Genomic DNA, 15,923 nt, shown 5'->3' on the forward strand with positions numbered 1-15,923 from the left:
CAGCAACCTCCAACTCCTGGGCTCAAGCGAGTCTCCTGCCTCAGCCTCCCAAGTAGCTGGGACCACAGGCGCCCGCCACAATGCCCGGCCATTTTTTAGTTGCAGCCATCATTGTTGTTTGGCGGGCCGGGGCTGGGGATTGGAACCCGCCACTTTAGGTGTATATGGCCGGCGCCTTAGCCGCTTGAGCCACAGGCGCGGAGCCAAGATCAGAGATAGAATGAGGCTCCAGAACACTCCCCTCCCAGACTGACCTTTCCCCCCAATCCAGTCATTTCTTCTAAATGCCACCTACCCTGGTCCCATCCTGGGTCCCCAGCTGCTGTTTATGGCCAAGTCTGCAGCGCCTTGAATTCTGTGGGGACTCCAGGCATGTCCCTGCCTGCGCTGCCTGGGAAAGGCGCACCTCACTTCCTGGGGGAAGGGAGCTCCTGTAATTACCACTGGCCTCCCTAGGCACCAGGCTCTTGCTGCTGCCTCTGCAGATGGCCTCTCCCAGCATCTCATTAACCTGCCGCCAGGCAGCAGTCAGCCAGGAGGCAGGGCCCCCAGGGACAGAACAGGCACCTAAACTGGTGCCAGACCAGAAAATTGGGACACACAAATGTCTGCCTTGATTTTGTCCCTTGCCACCTGTTACCTTCGGGCCCTGCCAGTCAGCCTCTCCTTCCCTCGGGCTTTGCTGCCTGTGGTAGATGGCACCGAGGGTCTCCCAGATTGCCCACCTCGGCCTGCAAGAGATGGTCCACAATCCAGGAGAGATGAGGGACATAGCAGCCAGTTCCCCCCCACCTGCTAATGGGTCCCTGCTCCTCCCCCACCAACTCACCTTTTCCATCAGTGGGCAATGGTGAGGGCTGTAGCTTCCTCTGGCTCCTAGGACCTAAGTGGGGCAAAGGAAATGGGGAAAGGGTGGGGTGGCAAAGGATCCAAAGCAAGAACACAGGTTCTTCCAGTACAGGAAGCTGTCAGTCCTCAGCCCAATCATGGGCTTCCTGAACCCTCCCCACAAAGAGCCCTGGGCTGGAGATCTTGTGGTTGCTTTGCCACACTGTGCAGGTGATTTGCCCACCTCTGAGAGCCCTAGCTTCCTGTATATAAAGTGAGGGGACCAGAAATCCACAGAGCTGTTCATTCAGCAGGCCAGGGCCACTAGTACTTCACCACTGGAGACCAGCATCTCAAAAGGAACCCAGGGCAGGCCACCACTGAGCCTCCTCCCAGGTCAGAACCCAAGCAAGAGCTGTGAGCTCAGAAAGCAGGAAAGGAGTTCTTAGTGCCCTCCTCTAATGGTGAGGGATGCTATCTTTCAGCTCTGAAAACAAGCAGGAAATGCAGAGATAGAGAAATGAGAGGACAAAGAGCATAAAGAGGCGAAAAACTCCAAAGAGGGAGGGATGAGGTCGGTGTTGGCTCACCCTTTCTGCTGCCCACCCTGGCTGGGCCCACTTCCCCAGGCTTGCTGCCGTTGTGGAGCCTGTGTGGACAGAGGAGGGAGGCAGGCTGGTTGTACCAGGAAGGACAGAGGCTGTAGCAGCCCTTTCTGACACCACCTCCCCCAACCCCAACCCCACAATTGAGGGTAAGAGGAGATGGTGTTCCAAGAAATATGGGGAACCCAGTGCCCACATAGAGCCTTGAGCCCAGGGCCTGCCCAGAGGGCCCAGACAAGGTCCTCTCCATCCTGGGAAGGGTCCCCCTGCCCCTCTAGGTAGCAGCCACAGTTAGCTACCCCAGTACCACAAACATGTCAGTCCAACCAGCCACCCAGCCCTGCCACCCACGTGGGTTTGGCCTTGTCCAGGTCCCACGGGCGGCGCCAGTCACCCTGTGCATCTCTGTGCCGGGCGAGGCGGGCCAAGTCGATCTGCTCCCGCTCCTGCTTCCACTGGGCATAGTCCCAGCCCACCCCTGGGGGCTCCCCCACTGGCTGTTGGGGGACTGGGCCTGGGACCACACCTAGACTCCAGGGCTCCCGTGCACCCTGCAAGGAGAAGACACTCAGCACCATGTGGTAGAAGCAGAAAGAGGCTTGGAATAGAGATCCGGAGATTCAGCTAAGCCCTTCTTGTCTCAGGGTTTCCATATCCCCATTTAGTCCCTTCCACCTCTAACATACTGGGTATGGTTTCCATTCCCTGATTAGCTGTATGTGTTTGGGGCAAGTAACTCTCTGTGTATCTATCATTTTCTCATCCTTAAAATGGGGATAGCAATGGCACCCAACCCCAGGGTTGCTGCAGGGGTGTAGAAGGGCCCAGAGTGGGAGGGGCACCCAGAGGCTGTGAGCAAGAGCAAGGACTAGGGACTGCTGCCACCTAGAGGTCACACCTGGCACACAGCCAGTCCCCTACACCCTCTGGCCTCCCCTTCTCCACCATCACCTTCAGGGATATCTGGGATAGGGGACTGGAACACATCTCTAGCTTAGACTTTCTCACTGTAAGGCCTGTCCAAAGTGGGGACTGGCCAGAGAAAGGAAGGAGGGCTGGGAATTCTTGTAGGTGCTGCCTCGACCATGTCCTTGAAGATGAGGGCCATACCTGACTCAGCTTCTCTGCCTCCCCTAAATGGGGACATCCACATTCAAGTCACTGCTCCCGCTTGAAGATGTACCTTCCATGCAGAATCCGAGCTGATGGCTGGTGGCGTGGGAAGGCTCCTACTCTCATGCCGTCCACGTGACCCATCTGCACCCTGGTTCCTTGCTTTGCTGGGCTTTTCACTTACAATTCGTTTGGCCTGGGGAAGATGAAGATGGGTGGCATGGCAGTGCCAGCGAAGGGGAGGCTGTCCCCATCTGCACTTCTCCACTCACCCTACTCACCTCAGCTTTGTTTTCCATGGTCACAGCCAGCTCCACCCGCTGCCCCAGGCAGAACATGCCCTTGCAGTCCTCTGCATCCTCATGCTCAAGCATCTCATTGGCCTCTTGGGGTCCAACGGTACTCCTTACCCAGTTCCTGCTGACCACCCGCTTCTCCTATAGAATGAAAACCCTCAGGCCACACAAGCAGCACTGAGCAGGACTTGGGTGCTGGGTCCTCTGGGTGGTTCCCCAGACCTAGGTTCTAGCCCCAGCCCTCCCTGGAATGCCCACAGAGGAGCTGACTCCCACAAAGAGTTCACATGCCAATGGCATTTTGTTATCAGGGCCTGGGGGCACACTAGGGCCCAAGATGCCACAGTGGCCCGTCATCTCTGAGCTGGGAAATCCAGAGCACTCAGACAATGGGGCTCTGTCTCTGAGGCACTGTTCCTGGCACTCACTCCCAACTTCTCTGTCCTCTACATCCTGCAGGGGTTTTAGGAGCTGTCTGGTTTGGGGCATAAATGCAGGGCGGTAGGACTAGAAAAGGGTATGAGGAGGCTTCCACTGGGTAGCCTTTCAGATGTGGCCCTTTGGTGGCAGACAGCAGTGGCCTGGCTATGGAAGGTTGGGAGCTGGGCATGCACCCCAGAATGGAAAGTGGGAGAAGAGGAGCAGAGACAAGTGTCCTTCCCTGACACAGGCTGGGTCCCAAAATCCCTGTCACCCTCCCTATCTCCCAGAGTAAGGCTTACACCAGGAACCTGGCTGATAGTGACAGTGAGGCCATCAGGTCGGAGGAGCCCTGGTGTGGTCACAGCCATGCCCCCCTGCTCTGCCTGCCGACGATCTTCCTGGATCTCCTGTGGGAGGGCCCAGGGTCAGCACACGGCCCCCCAGGTGCACAGAGACACAGACGCTGACAGGCCTACATGGAGAGACACCAGTGGGACACCAGGGGGCAGAGGCACCATATCACAAGTCCCTGGGACCATGACCAAGCCCTTGAGAGGGGCTGTGCCCACCCTAACTCTGGCCCCAGGCCCAGAGACAGTACTGAGTGTGCAGAGGGACACCATTGTGCAAGCATGCGCAGGTCAGCCAGGGAGTGGCTGCCAGGTTGGTCCTCCAGGCCCCTGTTCCAGCCCACTCACCTGGTACCTGCGTAGCAAGGCCTGGTTCTTCTTACGCAGGGCAACTATCCTCCGATCCAGCTCTGCATCCTTCTCCTCCTGCCTGCTCATTGGGGACTCCGTTCTGTGAGGCCCCTGCAGAAGGCAGGGAACCCAAGCTCCTGTCCAATAGGTCCACTCCTTCCCAGTTCCCCAACTTTCACATTTGCCCACCCTACCTTATTCTTACCACACAAGGAACAGGCCCCAGACCCAAGCTCAGTCATACAGGAAGGAAGGGGGTCACTCAGGGAGATGGCCCACCACAGAAGGCCCCAATCCCCCATTCCAACGAGGCCTGTCTGCCCATGCTCAGGTCAGGGCCTAAAACCCGGAGCCACAGCTCCCAGCATTTGGCTGCCCCTCCCCCCAGCTCTCCAGGGAGCTTCACTGCCGGAGGAGCGGATCCTGGAATGGGAGTTATAAATGGCTCTGGCAGTGGAACCTGCTGTGACTGGGAAGCTGCCAGGGGATTCAGGAGGTCGAGGGGGGGAGCTGTTTGGCTTCCAGATCCAGAACCACAGAAAAAAGGGAGGTCCTGGCTAAGTCCTGGGCTCTCAGGCCCTGGACCCCACTCTCCACACCTGTGCCCAGCCTATAGGAAAGAGCTGCTCCCTCAGGCTCAGCCTCTCCAGGCCCTGAGCTTCTGGCAGGAGACTGGGGCAGGAGAGAGCCAGCTTTGTTGGCAGCCCCAGCCAGAGAACCACCCTGGGCAGGCCGAGTTTCTGCTCAAGATCCTAGGGTCCTCTCCGTCTGGTTTCAGGGTCTCCCATGTAGCCAGTGTCCCTGCCCAGCCTTCTACCCACCTTGTCACAGCTCTCCTCCTCCCAGGCCCAGCTAGCTGTCCCCAGTTGCCCCCAGAGTATGGCTGCCTGGTATCCCAGCCCCCTCCCAGTCCCAAAAAGCCCCCCTGTAAAGGCGAAGTGCCACTCACAGCTGAGTGCATGGCAACTGCTGGCACGAGAGAATTCCAGAGCAGCCCCAGGGGAGCCAGAGCAGGAGGGAAGCTGGAGCCACCGGAGCCAGGCCTCTGCCGGCCTCTCCCTGCCGGCTTCGCCGCTCAGCACACGAGATCATGTTGTGATTACAAAAGACTCCTCTGGGCTCCCAGCCAGGAACGCTGCGTCCGCCACCCCCACCCTTCCACTCTCAGAGGGCGAGGACCAGGGCCCTGGCAGCCAGCTGGTCCTGCCCAGCACCTCTCCCTGCCCTGCCCCAGGGTTCCCAGACAGACTGGCAAAGACTTCTCCCTAGCGACTTGAGCCCACGCAGGAAGCCCGGCTGCCCAGGCCTGCCTTCTTCACTCAAGGTCCTCTGGCCCAGCAGGACCCCAGGCTGCGCCTGTATGAAGATTGCCATTCCTCCCACTAGTAGAAAAAGACCTACAAGATACAGCCCAGCCCATGAGGCTGCTTGGTCTGCGGGCCTCCAACTCCAATGTGCCTTCCCTCTCCTGCTTGCTATCCTCATCACCATTGGTTTAAGTCTTCAAAGAAATCAAGAAGCTCACTTCACCATGGCCACCAAATACACATTCCAAATAACACCATTAGTCATCCATTCCTTTAGGTTGGACATTGTCTTCTCTGTACAGTCATGAGCCAAATAATGACATTTTAGTCTATGATGGATGGTACATACAACAATGGTCCCATAAGATTAAAATGGAGCTGAAAAATTCCTACCACCAAATGATGTGGTAGCCTTTATAAAGTTGTAGTGCAGGCTCGGCGCCTGTAGCACAGTGGTTACAGCACCAGCCACATGCACCGAGGCTGGAGGGTTCGAACCCGGCCCTGGCCTGCTAAGCAACAATGACAACTGCAACAAAAACACATAGCCAGGTGTATGGCAGGTGCCTGTAGTCCCAGTTACTTGGGAGGCTGAGGCAAGAGAATCACTCACACCCAAGAGTTAGAGGTTGCTGTGAGCTGTGATGCCACAGCACTCTACCAAGGGCGACATAGTGAGATTCTGACTCTAAATAAATAAATAAAGTTGTAGTGCAGCACATTGTTCATGTTTGTGGTGATGCTGGTGTAAACAAACCCACTCACTGTACTGCCAGTCAGACACTGCCGGTATAACATACCCAATTAGGTACACAGTACTTAATAACAGCTATGAATAACTATGTTACTAGCTTATGTGTTTACTATACTATATTTTTAATCATTATTTCTTCTACTAATTTAAAAGAGAAAAGCTCTAAAACAGCTTCAGGAAGGTGTTTCAGGAGGTCTTCCAGAAGAAGGCACTGTTACCATAGGAAATGTCAGCTCCATGCATGTTATTGCCCCTGAAGACATCCTAGGGCAGCAGTTCTCAACCTGTGGATTGTGACCACTTTGTAACAATGCAAATACATCCTGCATATCAGATATTTACATTACGAATCATAACAGTAGCAAAATTATAGTTATGAAGTAGCAACAAAAATAATTTTATGGTTGGGGATCACCACAACATGAGGAACTGCATTAAAGGGTCACGGCATTAGGAGGCATTAGGAAGGTTGAGAACCACCGTCCTAGTGGGACAAGATGTGGAGGCAGAAGGCAGTGATAGTGCTTGATCCTGACCCCAAATAGGCCTAGGCTAATCTGTGTGTTTCTGTCTTAGTTTTTGACAAAAAAGTTTAAAAAAAGAGAATTTTTTTTTTTTTGAGTCAGAGTCTCATTGTGTCACCCTCGGTTGAGTGGTATGGTGTCACAGCTCATGGCAACCTCCAGCTCTTGGACTTAGGCGATTCTCTGGGACTACAGGCGCCCAGCACAATGCCCCACTATTTTTTTGTTGTTGTTGTAGTTGTCATTGTTGTTTGGCAGGCCCAGGCCAGGTTCGAAGTGTACGGCCAGCCCCAGTGTATGTGCTGGCACCCTAGCCCCCGAGCTACAGGCGCCAAGCCAAGAAAAATTTTAAATAGCAAAAAGTGTACAGAATGAGGATATAAGGAAAAAAGATATTTTCATACAGCTGTACCATGTGTTTGCGTTTTAAGTTAGGGGTTATTAAGAAATAGTCAAAAAGTTTTAAAATTTTTAAAACTTTTAAATCTTTTACTTTTTTAGAGACAGGGTCTCATTCTGTTGCTCAGGCTGGCGTTCAGTGGCCCAGTCATAGCTCCCTGTAACTTTGAATTCCTGGGCTTAAGCAATCCTTTCTCTTCCAGGGAGGAGAAAGCCTCCTAAAGTGATGAGATTATAGGTGTGAGACACTAGGTTCAGCCTAAAAAGTTTATAAAGTAAAAAAGTTACAGTAAACTAAGGCTAATTTATTACTGAAGAAAGAAAAATGTTTTTATAAACGTAGTGTAGCTGAAGTGTGTAGTGTTTATAAAGCCTACAGCGCCGTCCAGCGATGTCCTCGACCTTCACATTCACTCACCACTCACTGACTCACTCAGAGCAACTCCCAGTCCTATAAGTGCCCTTAAAGGTGCACCACTTTAAAAATTTTTATACCAGCTCGGCGCCTGTGGCTCAAGCGGCTAAGGCGCCAGCCACATACACCTAAGGTGGTGGGTTCGAATCCCCAGCCCAGGCCCGCCAAACAACAATGATGGCTGCAACCAAAAAAAAAAATGGCCAGGCGCTGTGGCGGGCGCCTGTAGTCCCAGCTACTTGGGAGGCTGAGGCAGGAGACTCGCTTGAGCCCAGGAGTTGGAGGTTGCTGTGAGCGTGATGCCATGGCACTCTACCCAGAGGGATAGCTTGAGGCTCTGTCTCAAAAAAAAAAAAATTTTTTTTATACCATATTTTTACCATCCCTTTTCTATGTTTGGGCATGTTTAGATACACAAATGCTTACCATTGTGTCACAGTTGCCTACAGTATTCAGCAAAGTCACTGCTGTGCAGGTTTGTAGCCCAGGAGCAATAGGCTGGGCCACACAGCCTAGGTGTGCAGCAGGCTACACCATCTGGGTTTGTGGCAGTGCCCTCTGTGATGTTCAATGACAAAATCACCTAAAGACTCATTTCTCAGAATGTACCCCTGTCAATAAGCCAACCCATGATCTTTAAAGTATAGCCACTCCCAGGAGGATCAGCTGTTTGGGTCTCTAGCTCTCAGTACAGTGAACCAGGCCTTCTTCCAGGGCCCTTGTCATTCCAGCTCGGAACTGGTCAACATTCTTCCTGCCTTGGGCTTCTAACTCTGGTGCTTCCTGGCCTTGCTCTGTAGGGCTGGCCTTTTCAGCTTCTCTGACTCTGAGAGAGGAAGGAGCCCTTTTCAGAAAAGCTTCTCCCCTAATCTTCCTCATACAAAGGGGGCCAATCCCACCCTGGAGTCTCTGGGACCTGAGTCTTAAGGGTGTTGTTGTCAGGTGTCGCGGATGGGTAACGCAGAGTATAAGGGTGCTGAGAAGAGGGTTGATCTCTCTATATTAGGAATGCATGAGTCTGTCTTGGTAGTTAGTTATAAGGCCTTGCCTCCAGGCCCTGAGGTGAATATCAGAAGCCCCTCCATTCACCACACCACTGATTGACCTGGACCCAGGTTTCCTAACCCCATGCCAGAACTTGTCTCCTCTGCCTCCAGAGCAGAAAACACAGCTTCCTTCCCTCTCCTTCCAGACCAGCTGGGCAGCCAGAGGTCTAGCCTCCACCCCTCTGGGACTGCCCTTCCCTCCCCTCTCTCCACTCCCCACCATGCTCAGCCCTTTCCTGTCCAGGCCTTCCCACAGCACCCTGACCCCACACCCCATCTCCTAAAGCTGCCCCAGAGTTCCCATCCTGCTTACAAATGCCACTGTGCTCTTTTCCCTTCCTGCCGGATGTCCCCACTGAGTCAGACTCGTTGGCTTTCCTAGCCTCAGTGACACACCAGGCTCCTCGCCCTCAGCCCCTCACATGCACTCTCCTTTGCCCACCCCTCACAGGCTGCTGAGTTCTATCCCAGCCTCAGCAGGCTTCAGAAGCTTCTGGGAGTTTCACACTCCCCTTCTCCTGCACCACACTGTGATGTTAGAGCCAGCAGGCCTGCACAGAACTGGCCCAGGAGGGAGACCTGATGCTCTCCACCCTCTTTGGAGCTCAGGCCCCTAGACCAGAGAGGAGCAGGGTAAAGGAGGTGACAGGGACAAGGCAGGAGAACAGCAGGTATAGGCAGAAGTCCAGCCATCCCTAGGGAGGGTGACCCAGGTCTTCTAGAATGACTTCAGGAAGAGTCAAAGGCTTCCTGGCCCATCCTGCTAGAGGTCTACATGCCCTGGACAAACCAACAGCAGAAAGGGACCCACAGGTGCTGGTCACATAATTCACACAAGATTTCATGCCTGTGAGAAACCCCCACCGCCTCCCACCTCTCCAGAGTCTATGGTTTGCTTGGCTGTTCTCCCATTGGACAGAGGTTCTCTGAGGGCAGGAATGATGTGAAAGTGCCTCTGGATCCCCAGGGCCCGGCACAGTGCCCCTGCATAACACAGACCCTCCATCAGCCCTGGCAGAATGAAGAAACCAGTGAAAAACACTACCCTGTGCATCGTTGTGAGTACCTACGCATAGGCTGTGACTTCCTTTCTGGCCACCTGGAATGTGTGCATCCTGGAAGGAGCTTTCAGGAGGTAAGGGCCCTAAGATTGTTCCTCCTTCCCGTCCTTGAGAGAGGTCCACAGAATCAGGAGAGGCGGGAAGATAACAGCCCAAGTTCGCTGTAAGGCTATATTGTTTCTCGGTGCCACCACTAGAGGGCAGCAGAGTTGAAAAGCCCGGCAATGGGTGGGGGAGGCTTCCCCTCCCCCTTTGCTCCCCAGCTCCTCTCTTCCAGGCTCTGCAGTCCCCACCTCCCAACTCCATCACGCTAGAAAATGCATCCGGCTGCAGAAGACTCATTTTACTGATGAGGAAATTGAGGCCCAGAAAGGAGGCACCATCTGCCTAGGTCGCACAGCCTGTTTGTGGGACAGACGAGGCTGGAAGCCAGGCGCCTCCGCCTCTCTGCCTCGGGCTCTTTTCACCGCCCGACCAATGCTGTTTCTGCTGAAACTCCACTCTGTGCGCTCCCTCTCTCCACCCGGGGCTAGGCAGGTCGTCCCAGCTGGCTTGGGTCACTTCTCTTCCCTGGCTGGTTTCCCACCCTCCCAGGCCACCTGCCAGCTCAGGTGACACCTCCCACTCCCGGGGAGGACAGTATTTGGACCTTATTCTTGGTCCTTGAAAGAGATGTCATAGCAACCTTGAGGACAGGATGGCTGCAAGTCGGGATTCTCACTGAGGAGAAAAGGGGAAGAAGGCTGCAAGGGAGGAAAGTCCGTCTGTGTCACACGCAGAGACACCCACCCTGGCAGCACTGACCTGGCAGAGGCTCCACCCACAAGGGCAGCGCAGCTGAGGACTCCCTCCTGTCCAGAACTGCCACCCCTGTAGATGGTGGTTCAGTAAAGAGGAAGCACTTCCGCCCTCACCCTTCTCAACCTTGTCCTACTCAAGGCAGGGTGGGATGGTGGATTCCAGATTAACTTCACCCCTTACTGGCTGTGTCCCTTATCTCTCTGGTCCTCATCTACAAACGGACCTGCACTTACTTCACAGAATCATTTGGACATGAAATGAAATAACATGGGTAACCAACCATATCTGGAACAAAGTATGGCTCAAAGTGAGGCTGAAAATAGTTTTCTCCTTGCCTCAGGGAACCTAGTGCTAGCCACCTCCATAGCATCCCTTGAGGGGCTCCAACGGCTACTTCCCACCAGCCCACTGGGGCTTGAACACACTGAAGACTTCTGAATTATGTATGGGGACATTTGTGACCTGGTGAGGGCATCACCCTCAGCATCTTCCCTTTATGTCTCCTACCCAGCAAGTCCATCAAGGCCAGGCTCCTGTTCCCCCCAACCCCTGCTACCCCCAATACCCTGTCCCCTCTGAAGTTCCAAGCTCTGGCTGCCACCTCTCTCCAGTCATCGCCGGTGCTCTTAGAAGCAGTCTCTCCGGCTCGGCGCCTGTGGCTCAACCGGCTAGGGCGCCAGCCACATACACCTAAGGTGGCGGGTTCGAATCCCCAGCCCGGACCCGCCAAAACAACAATGACGGCTGCAACCAAAAAATAGCCAGGCGTTGTGGTGGGCGCCTGTGGTCCCAGCTACTTGGGAGGCGGAGGCAGGAGACTCGCTTGAGCCCAGGAGTTGGAGGTTGCTGTGAGCAGTGAAGCCATGGCACTCTACCCAGGGGGATGGCTTGAGGCTTTGTCTCAAAAAAAAAAAAAAAAAAAAGAAGCAGTCTCTCCGCTTCCCCTGCCTCTGAATCCCTGCAGGACCAATTCCAGGGTCACATCTCGGTGCTTGGGGACCATTCTTCTTTGCTAGGGGTTGAGCCCTTGGTGGTTGCTGATGCCACTTGCCAGCTCTGGGTGGGTGGTGAGTGTTGAAGAAGAAGGGGAGCAAAGCTGGATTGCATAAGAGCCCAGGTAACAAGCAGGCAGACTCCCCGCCACCACCACCAGATGACAAGGGGCAAGATAGTGGTTCAAAGCACAGCACTCCTTTCCTCCAAACCCACTGCTTCCTCCACACCCCATCACAGCCATTCCTGTCTTGAGGAACTGCTGTCCTGATTCCTGTGATCAGGGGGCCATGCACAGGCCTCTTGGTCAGGTCAGGTCAGGCCTGGTCCTTGGTGGAGAAAACTCAAAGTGGATGAGGTAGTGATCAGCCCTAGGCAGTTGCTAGTGCCAGGGACAAAGTCTGGGCCACGCCCTTTCCAAGAACACACATGCCAGAGCAGGGCAGGGCCCAGGCTGAAGACCTCTAAGGCATCCGGAAGCAGAAGGAAGGCTGGGCTGGGGACCCCCTCCTCTATTCTGCTCTCCAGGGCACACCCAGGGCTAGCGCACTGGGAGTCTCCCAGCTCTAGGCCCAGCAGTGGGAAGGGAAACCCGATGTGGAACTGCCCCCCTGAGGTTTCCCTTACCGGGGGCTCTGTGCCCAAAGAGAACACACAGGATTTTTCCAGAACCCCCACCCAAATCCCCAGCCCAGAGTTTCCCACAGAGGCTGGGTGCTGCCTTGCTGGGGCTTGCCCATGGTGGGCCATTAGCTGGCACCTACTGTGTGCTTCGCCTGGCCAAGGTGATGAGGGAACAAGGAGAAGACCCGGGCTCCACCTCAGAGGCACTTGCCAATACCAGGCAGCACAGGGCTCAGGCCCACCAGGGAGTTTTCCAGAAGGAGATGAACTTCAAGAGGATGAGCAGACTCAGGCAAGAGGATGGCAGTGACAGGGCAGTCTATGCACTCAGAAGCAAGTAGAATGGGAGGAGGCCCAGAAGGAACATTGGGTTAGGAAGGTGCAGACCAGACTGGGAAGGTGAGTGGATGACAGATTGAGGAAGTGAATAGTGTGGGGCTCACTGAAGGTTTACAGCAGGGACCAGGGGCCACACAGGGGTTCAGGAAGTTAGTCCAGATGGATTGGCTGGGGTGTGGATGGGCCAGACCCAGCAGGGCAGTGGGGCTCCAGGGAGGCCATGAGCAAGGAGCCCTCAGGAGGCCTCAGAACCTTAGCACAGCTGGGGCAGATACAGTGGCGAGGGGAAGAGCCAGCTGGCATAAACGTCTCAGGCCTAGGGGCCCTTACAGACATGGAGAGCTGAACAGGCTGGTCTGCATGTCCTCTTTCATCTGGGCCGGGCAGGAGGGAGACTGTGGGGCAGGCAGAAGCTGGAAGTCTGGGTGGGACAGACAGGCTCACCACCTGGGGCTGAGGCACAGTGAGGTCACACCTTCTAGGGGTAGAGAGAAAGTCTGGTGCAGGTCTGAGGCATGAGGAAGATGACTAGATGGCTGAGGGATGGCTGAGGGCATCTGAGAAGGCATAGGTGGTGTGGCTCGGGGCTTTCACCCGCCTACAGGCCTCCTGGCAGAAGAGGGCCACTGAGGTGACAGAGAGCACTGAACTCTGGGCCAAGGATGCTTGTGGCTGGGGAGGAAAGTAGGGTGACCAATTATCCTAGGCTGCCTGGAATTGTCCCCCTGTTAGCCCTGAAAGTCCCAAGTCTGGAACACAATCAGTCTGAGGTACACCTAGATCCCCAGCACCCTAGAGGGAAGAAGAGTGTTTCAGGAGACTGGGGCAGAGGGGAAAACTCTCAGGGGCCTGTCAGTGAAATGCCCTGAGTGGTGCCAAGGACCAACTGTGAGGGTGAAGTGTCCCAAGGCAGATCCCCAGGGCTGAGCAAAGGACGGAATAATGAGGCCCAGAATCAAATAGGTCATCAGTGTTTGTACTGATAGCAATAATAACACCACACGTGAAGTCCTTTGATCTCTCAAAGCCCTGAAATCCATGAATTACATAGGCAGGAGCTATTAGTTTCTCTTTGGAGAGGCGTGGTCAGTGACCCGCCCAGGAGTCTGTGTGGCATGCCCACACACCTAGATCACTGAGACCCACCCCTGTAGCACCCTCTCCATAGCCTATGCCCAGGGTGGGCTACCTTTATTTTCATGCCAGGAGAAAACTGTCTGCCCAAACCAAGTCAAGACACCTGGCTACCCTGCCTCCCTTCCCACCCCACAGGACAGCTTGGGAGGTAGAGGACCTTGATGGCTCTGCTGACAGGCATTGGAGGTCACAGAGAGGGCTAATATCCTACTTCAGGCCTTCACTGTGGGTCCTCACCCTCCCAGCCTGCCCGCATAGCCTCCACTGCCTCGGGAGAGGCTTCAGCCTCTTCCTGTCCTCCCCTCTCCTCTTCCTGATCCTGCTCTTCCCCCCAGAAATGCCTCCTCTTGCTCCACAGAGCTCCTCTCTTCTCTCCTGTGTCTTTCTGGAAGGGAAGCACCACCCCTCTCATCCAAGCCATAAATTCAAGCATTTGGTGGGCACTTACTACCTGAAAGGTACCGTGCCAAGGGATAGAGGGGACACATGTGTGGCTAAGGCTCTGCTTGTCCTCAAAAGCTTAGGATTAGGTAGGGAAAAGTGTCCACAAGGACATACACTCAACTATGGACTGACTCTAACATACTCACATCCTCCTCACCCATCTCAGGCCTCCTGGCCTACCCAGACTACCCTACCTTCTCTCTTCACCCACTAAGGCAGGGCCTACCTCCTCTGCCCAAGACCTCACTACCTCCACCACTGCCTGCCTGCTATGATCCCCGAGCTCAGACCCTGATCCTGAGATGGTGAGAACTGCCAGCCTGAACCTGGAAGCCGAAAGCATTGTGCCCCTACACTCATTAGCCCTGCAGCCCCCTTTCCCTCTTGGGGTCTCTGAGGATATAGGCCTCTCTTTCAGCTCCCTGTCAAAGGCTGGGGGTGGGGCTGGGAGGTCTCAGAGTCAGGATACTTGAAAGGAAAAGGAGTCCCGGGGAGAGTAGGGCCTGGCAGGCTGGTGAGGGTAGGGTACGGGTAGATATAGATAGTGCCACTTTACACAGCTGGGCTGGAGCCTGGTGGGCACCACACCTTTGTAAACTTTCCCTGGGAACTCTGCCCCTCCCCAGCGGTGAGCCAGCCTGTCCACCCTACTCTGCCCTGCCCTGCCCTGGCTCCATGAAGGCGCTCAGCAAATGTGTGCAGAACAGAGTATTAACTACTTGCCAGTAAAAAACAGAAGTCTTTTCACCATAATGTTCCCAAGCAGGCTGGAACTTTTCAGAAGAGCATTCCCTAAAAAAGAGACAATCAAATGTAATGAAAGAGCTAAGCTCTAGACTGAAATAGTCCCTAGGTGGGACTAACTCCGCACAGGCTAGGTGATCTCCAAGCAGGTTTCTTAATGTCTCTGAGCCCCAGCATTTTTTAATCTAATAAAAGAGAAGAAGCCAGGCACAGTGGTTTGCACCTATAGTTCCAGGTGCTCAGGAGGCTGAGGTGGAGGATTACTTGAGGCCAGGGGTTTGAAATCAGCCTGGGCCATATAGCAAAGCCCTGTCTCATACAAAGAAACAAACAAAAAAGAGGAAGATGGTAACATTTACCTCCAAAGAACTGTCAAAGAACCTGGTACATGAATACTTTCCTTTCCTGCCCACCATGGAAATAAAGAAGAATCACTCTTTTCCTCCTCTCCATTTTTTCAAATTGTTTTCTGATGGTGGTAATTTTTGTATTCACAGCTCTAACTGAGATCAAATTGATGTACCATAAACTACATATACCCACTCGAATTGTACAGTTTCAGGTTTTGGCTTATGTATACTCCATGAAACCCTCACCACAACCCAGATAATGAGCATATCTGTCAACCCCAAACTTCATGACACTTTCCAGTGTTTTATTTAAACTAGAATTTTACAGACAAAATTATACAGTATATATTCTTTATGTCTGGCTTCTTTCACTCAGCATAATTACTCTGAGATTCTGACACGTTTTAGCTTGTATCAATAGTTCATTTCCTTTCTGTTATTGAATAGTATTCCCTTGAATGCATGTACCACAATTTATTTATTCACTCAGGGTGGACATTCGAGAAGTTCCCACTTTGTAGTTATCCCAAAAGCTATTATGAATACTCACCTATAAACCTTTGGGAGAGCTTACATTTTCATTTCCCCTGGGTATGTGTTAGATCTTTAAAATGAATCTCATGCAGTTCAAGTGCAGCTATTCATTCTAGGCTCTTTAAGGGCAAAGCCAGAAACAATGGCTGTTTTAACTTTCCCCCTTTTGATTTCACATAGTTCTTGTTCTCTTTGATTAAAATAGGGCATGAGCCAACCCCTTTTGCCTGGCTAAGGGTGAGAGTCTTAGATGTTCTCAGTTCTACACATGACTGTGAGCCCAAGGGTGGGCAGCATGAGTCCAGGTCAGCCAGGGAGCTGAGATCATGAAAGATCTCCTCTTTCTTCTTTATCCAGAAAAAAAATTTAATTTAATTTAATTTTTTTTTTTTTGAGATGGAGCCTCAAGCTGTCCCCCTGGGTAGAGTGCCATGGCATCACAGCTCACAGCAACCTACAACTCCTGGGCTCAAGCGAGTCTCCTG

At 53.6% G+C, this 15,923-nt stretch overlaps 1 protein-coding gene across 1 annotated transcript in view; it reads right to left on the reverse strand.

Annotated features, from left to right (window-relative positions):
• CCDC9B (coiled-coil domain containing 9B) overlaps positions 1 to 5,058 on the reverse strand; it is a 6,182-nt gene extending 1,124 nt beyond the window's left edge. The window contains 10 exon segments of the mRNA XM_003791818.3: positions 641 to 731; positions 830 to 883; positions 1,419 to 1,477; positions 1,785 to 1,984; positions 2,617 to 2,742; positions 2,828 to 2,983; positions 3,565 to 3,672; positions 3,964 to 4,077; positions 4,916 to 4,944; positions 4,947 to 5,058. Of these exon segments, the coding sequence (XP_003791866.1) occupies positions 641 to 731; positions 830 to 883; positions 1,419 to 1,477; positions 1,785 to 1,984; positions 2,617 to 2,742; positions 2,828 to 2,983; positions 3,565 to 3,672; positions 3,964 to 4,077; positions 4,916 to 4,944; positions 4,947 to 5,058 (1,049 nt within the window).
• Positions 5,059 to 15,923: the final 10,865 nt, after the last annotated feature.

Source organism: Otolemur garnettii, unplaced genomic scaffold (genome assembly GCF_000181295.1).
Source record: "Otolemur garnettii isolate 467f Iridium unplaced genomic scaffold, OtoGar3 scaffold00050, whole genome shotgun sequence".
In the NCBI taxonomy this organism is placed as follows: Eukaryota; Metazoa; Chordata; class Mammalia; order Primates; family Galagidae; genus Otolemur; species Otolemur garnettii.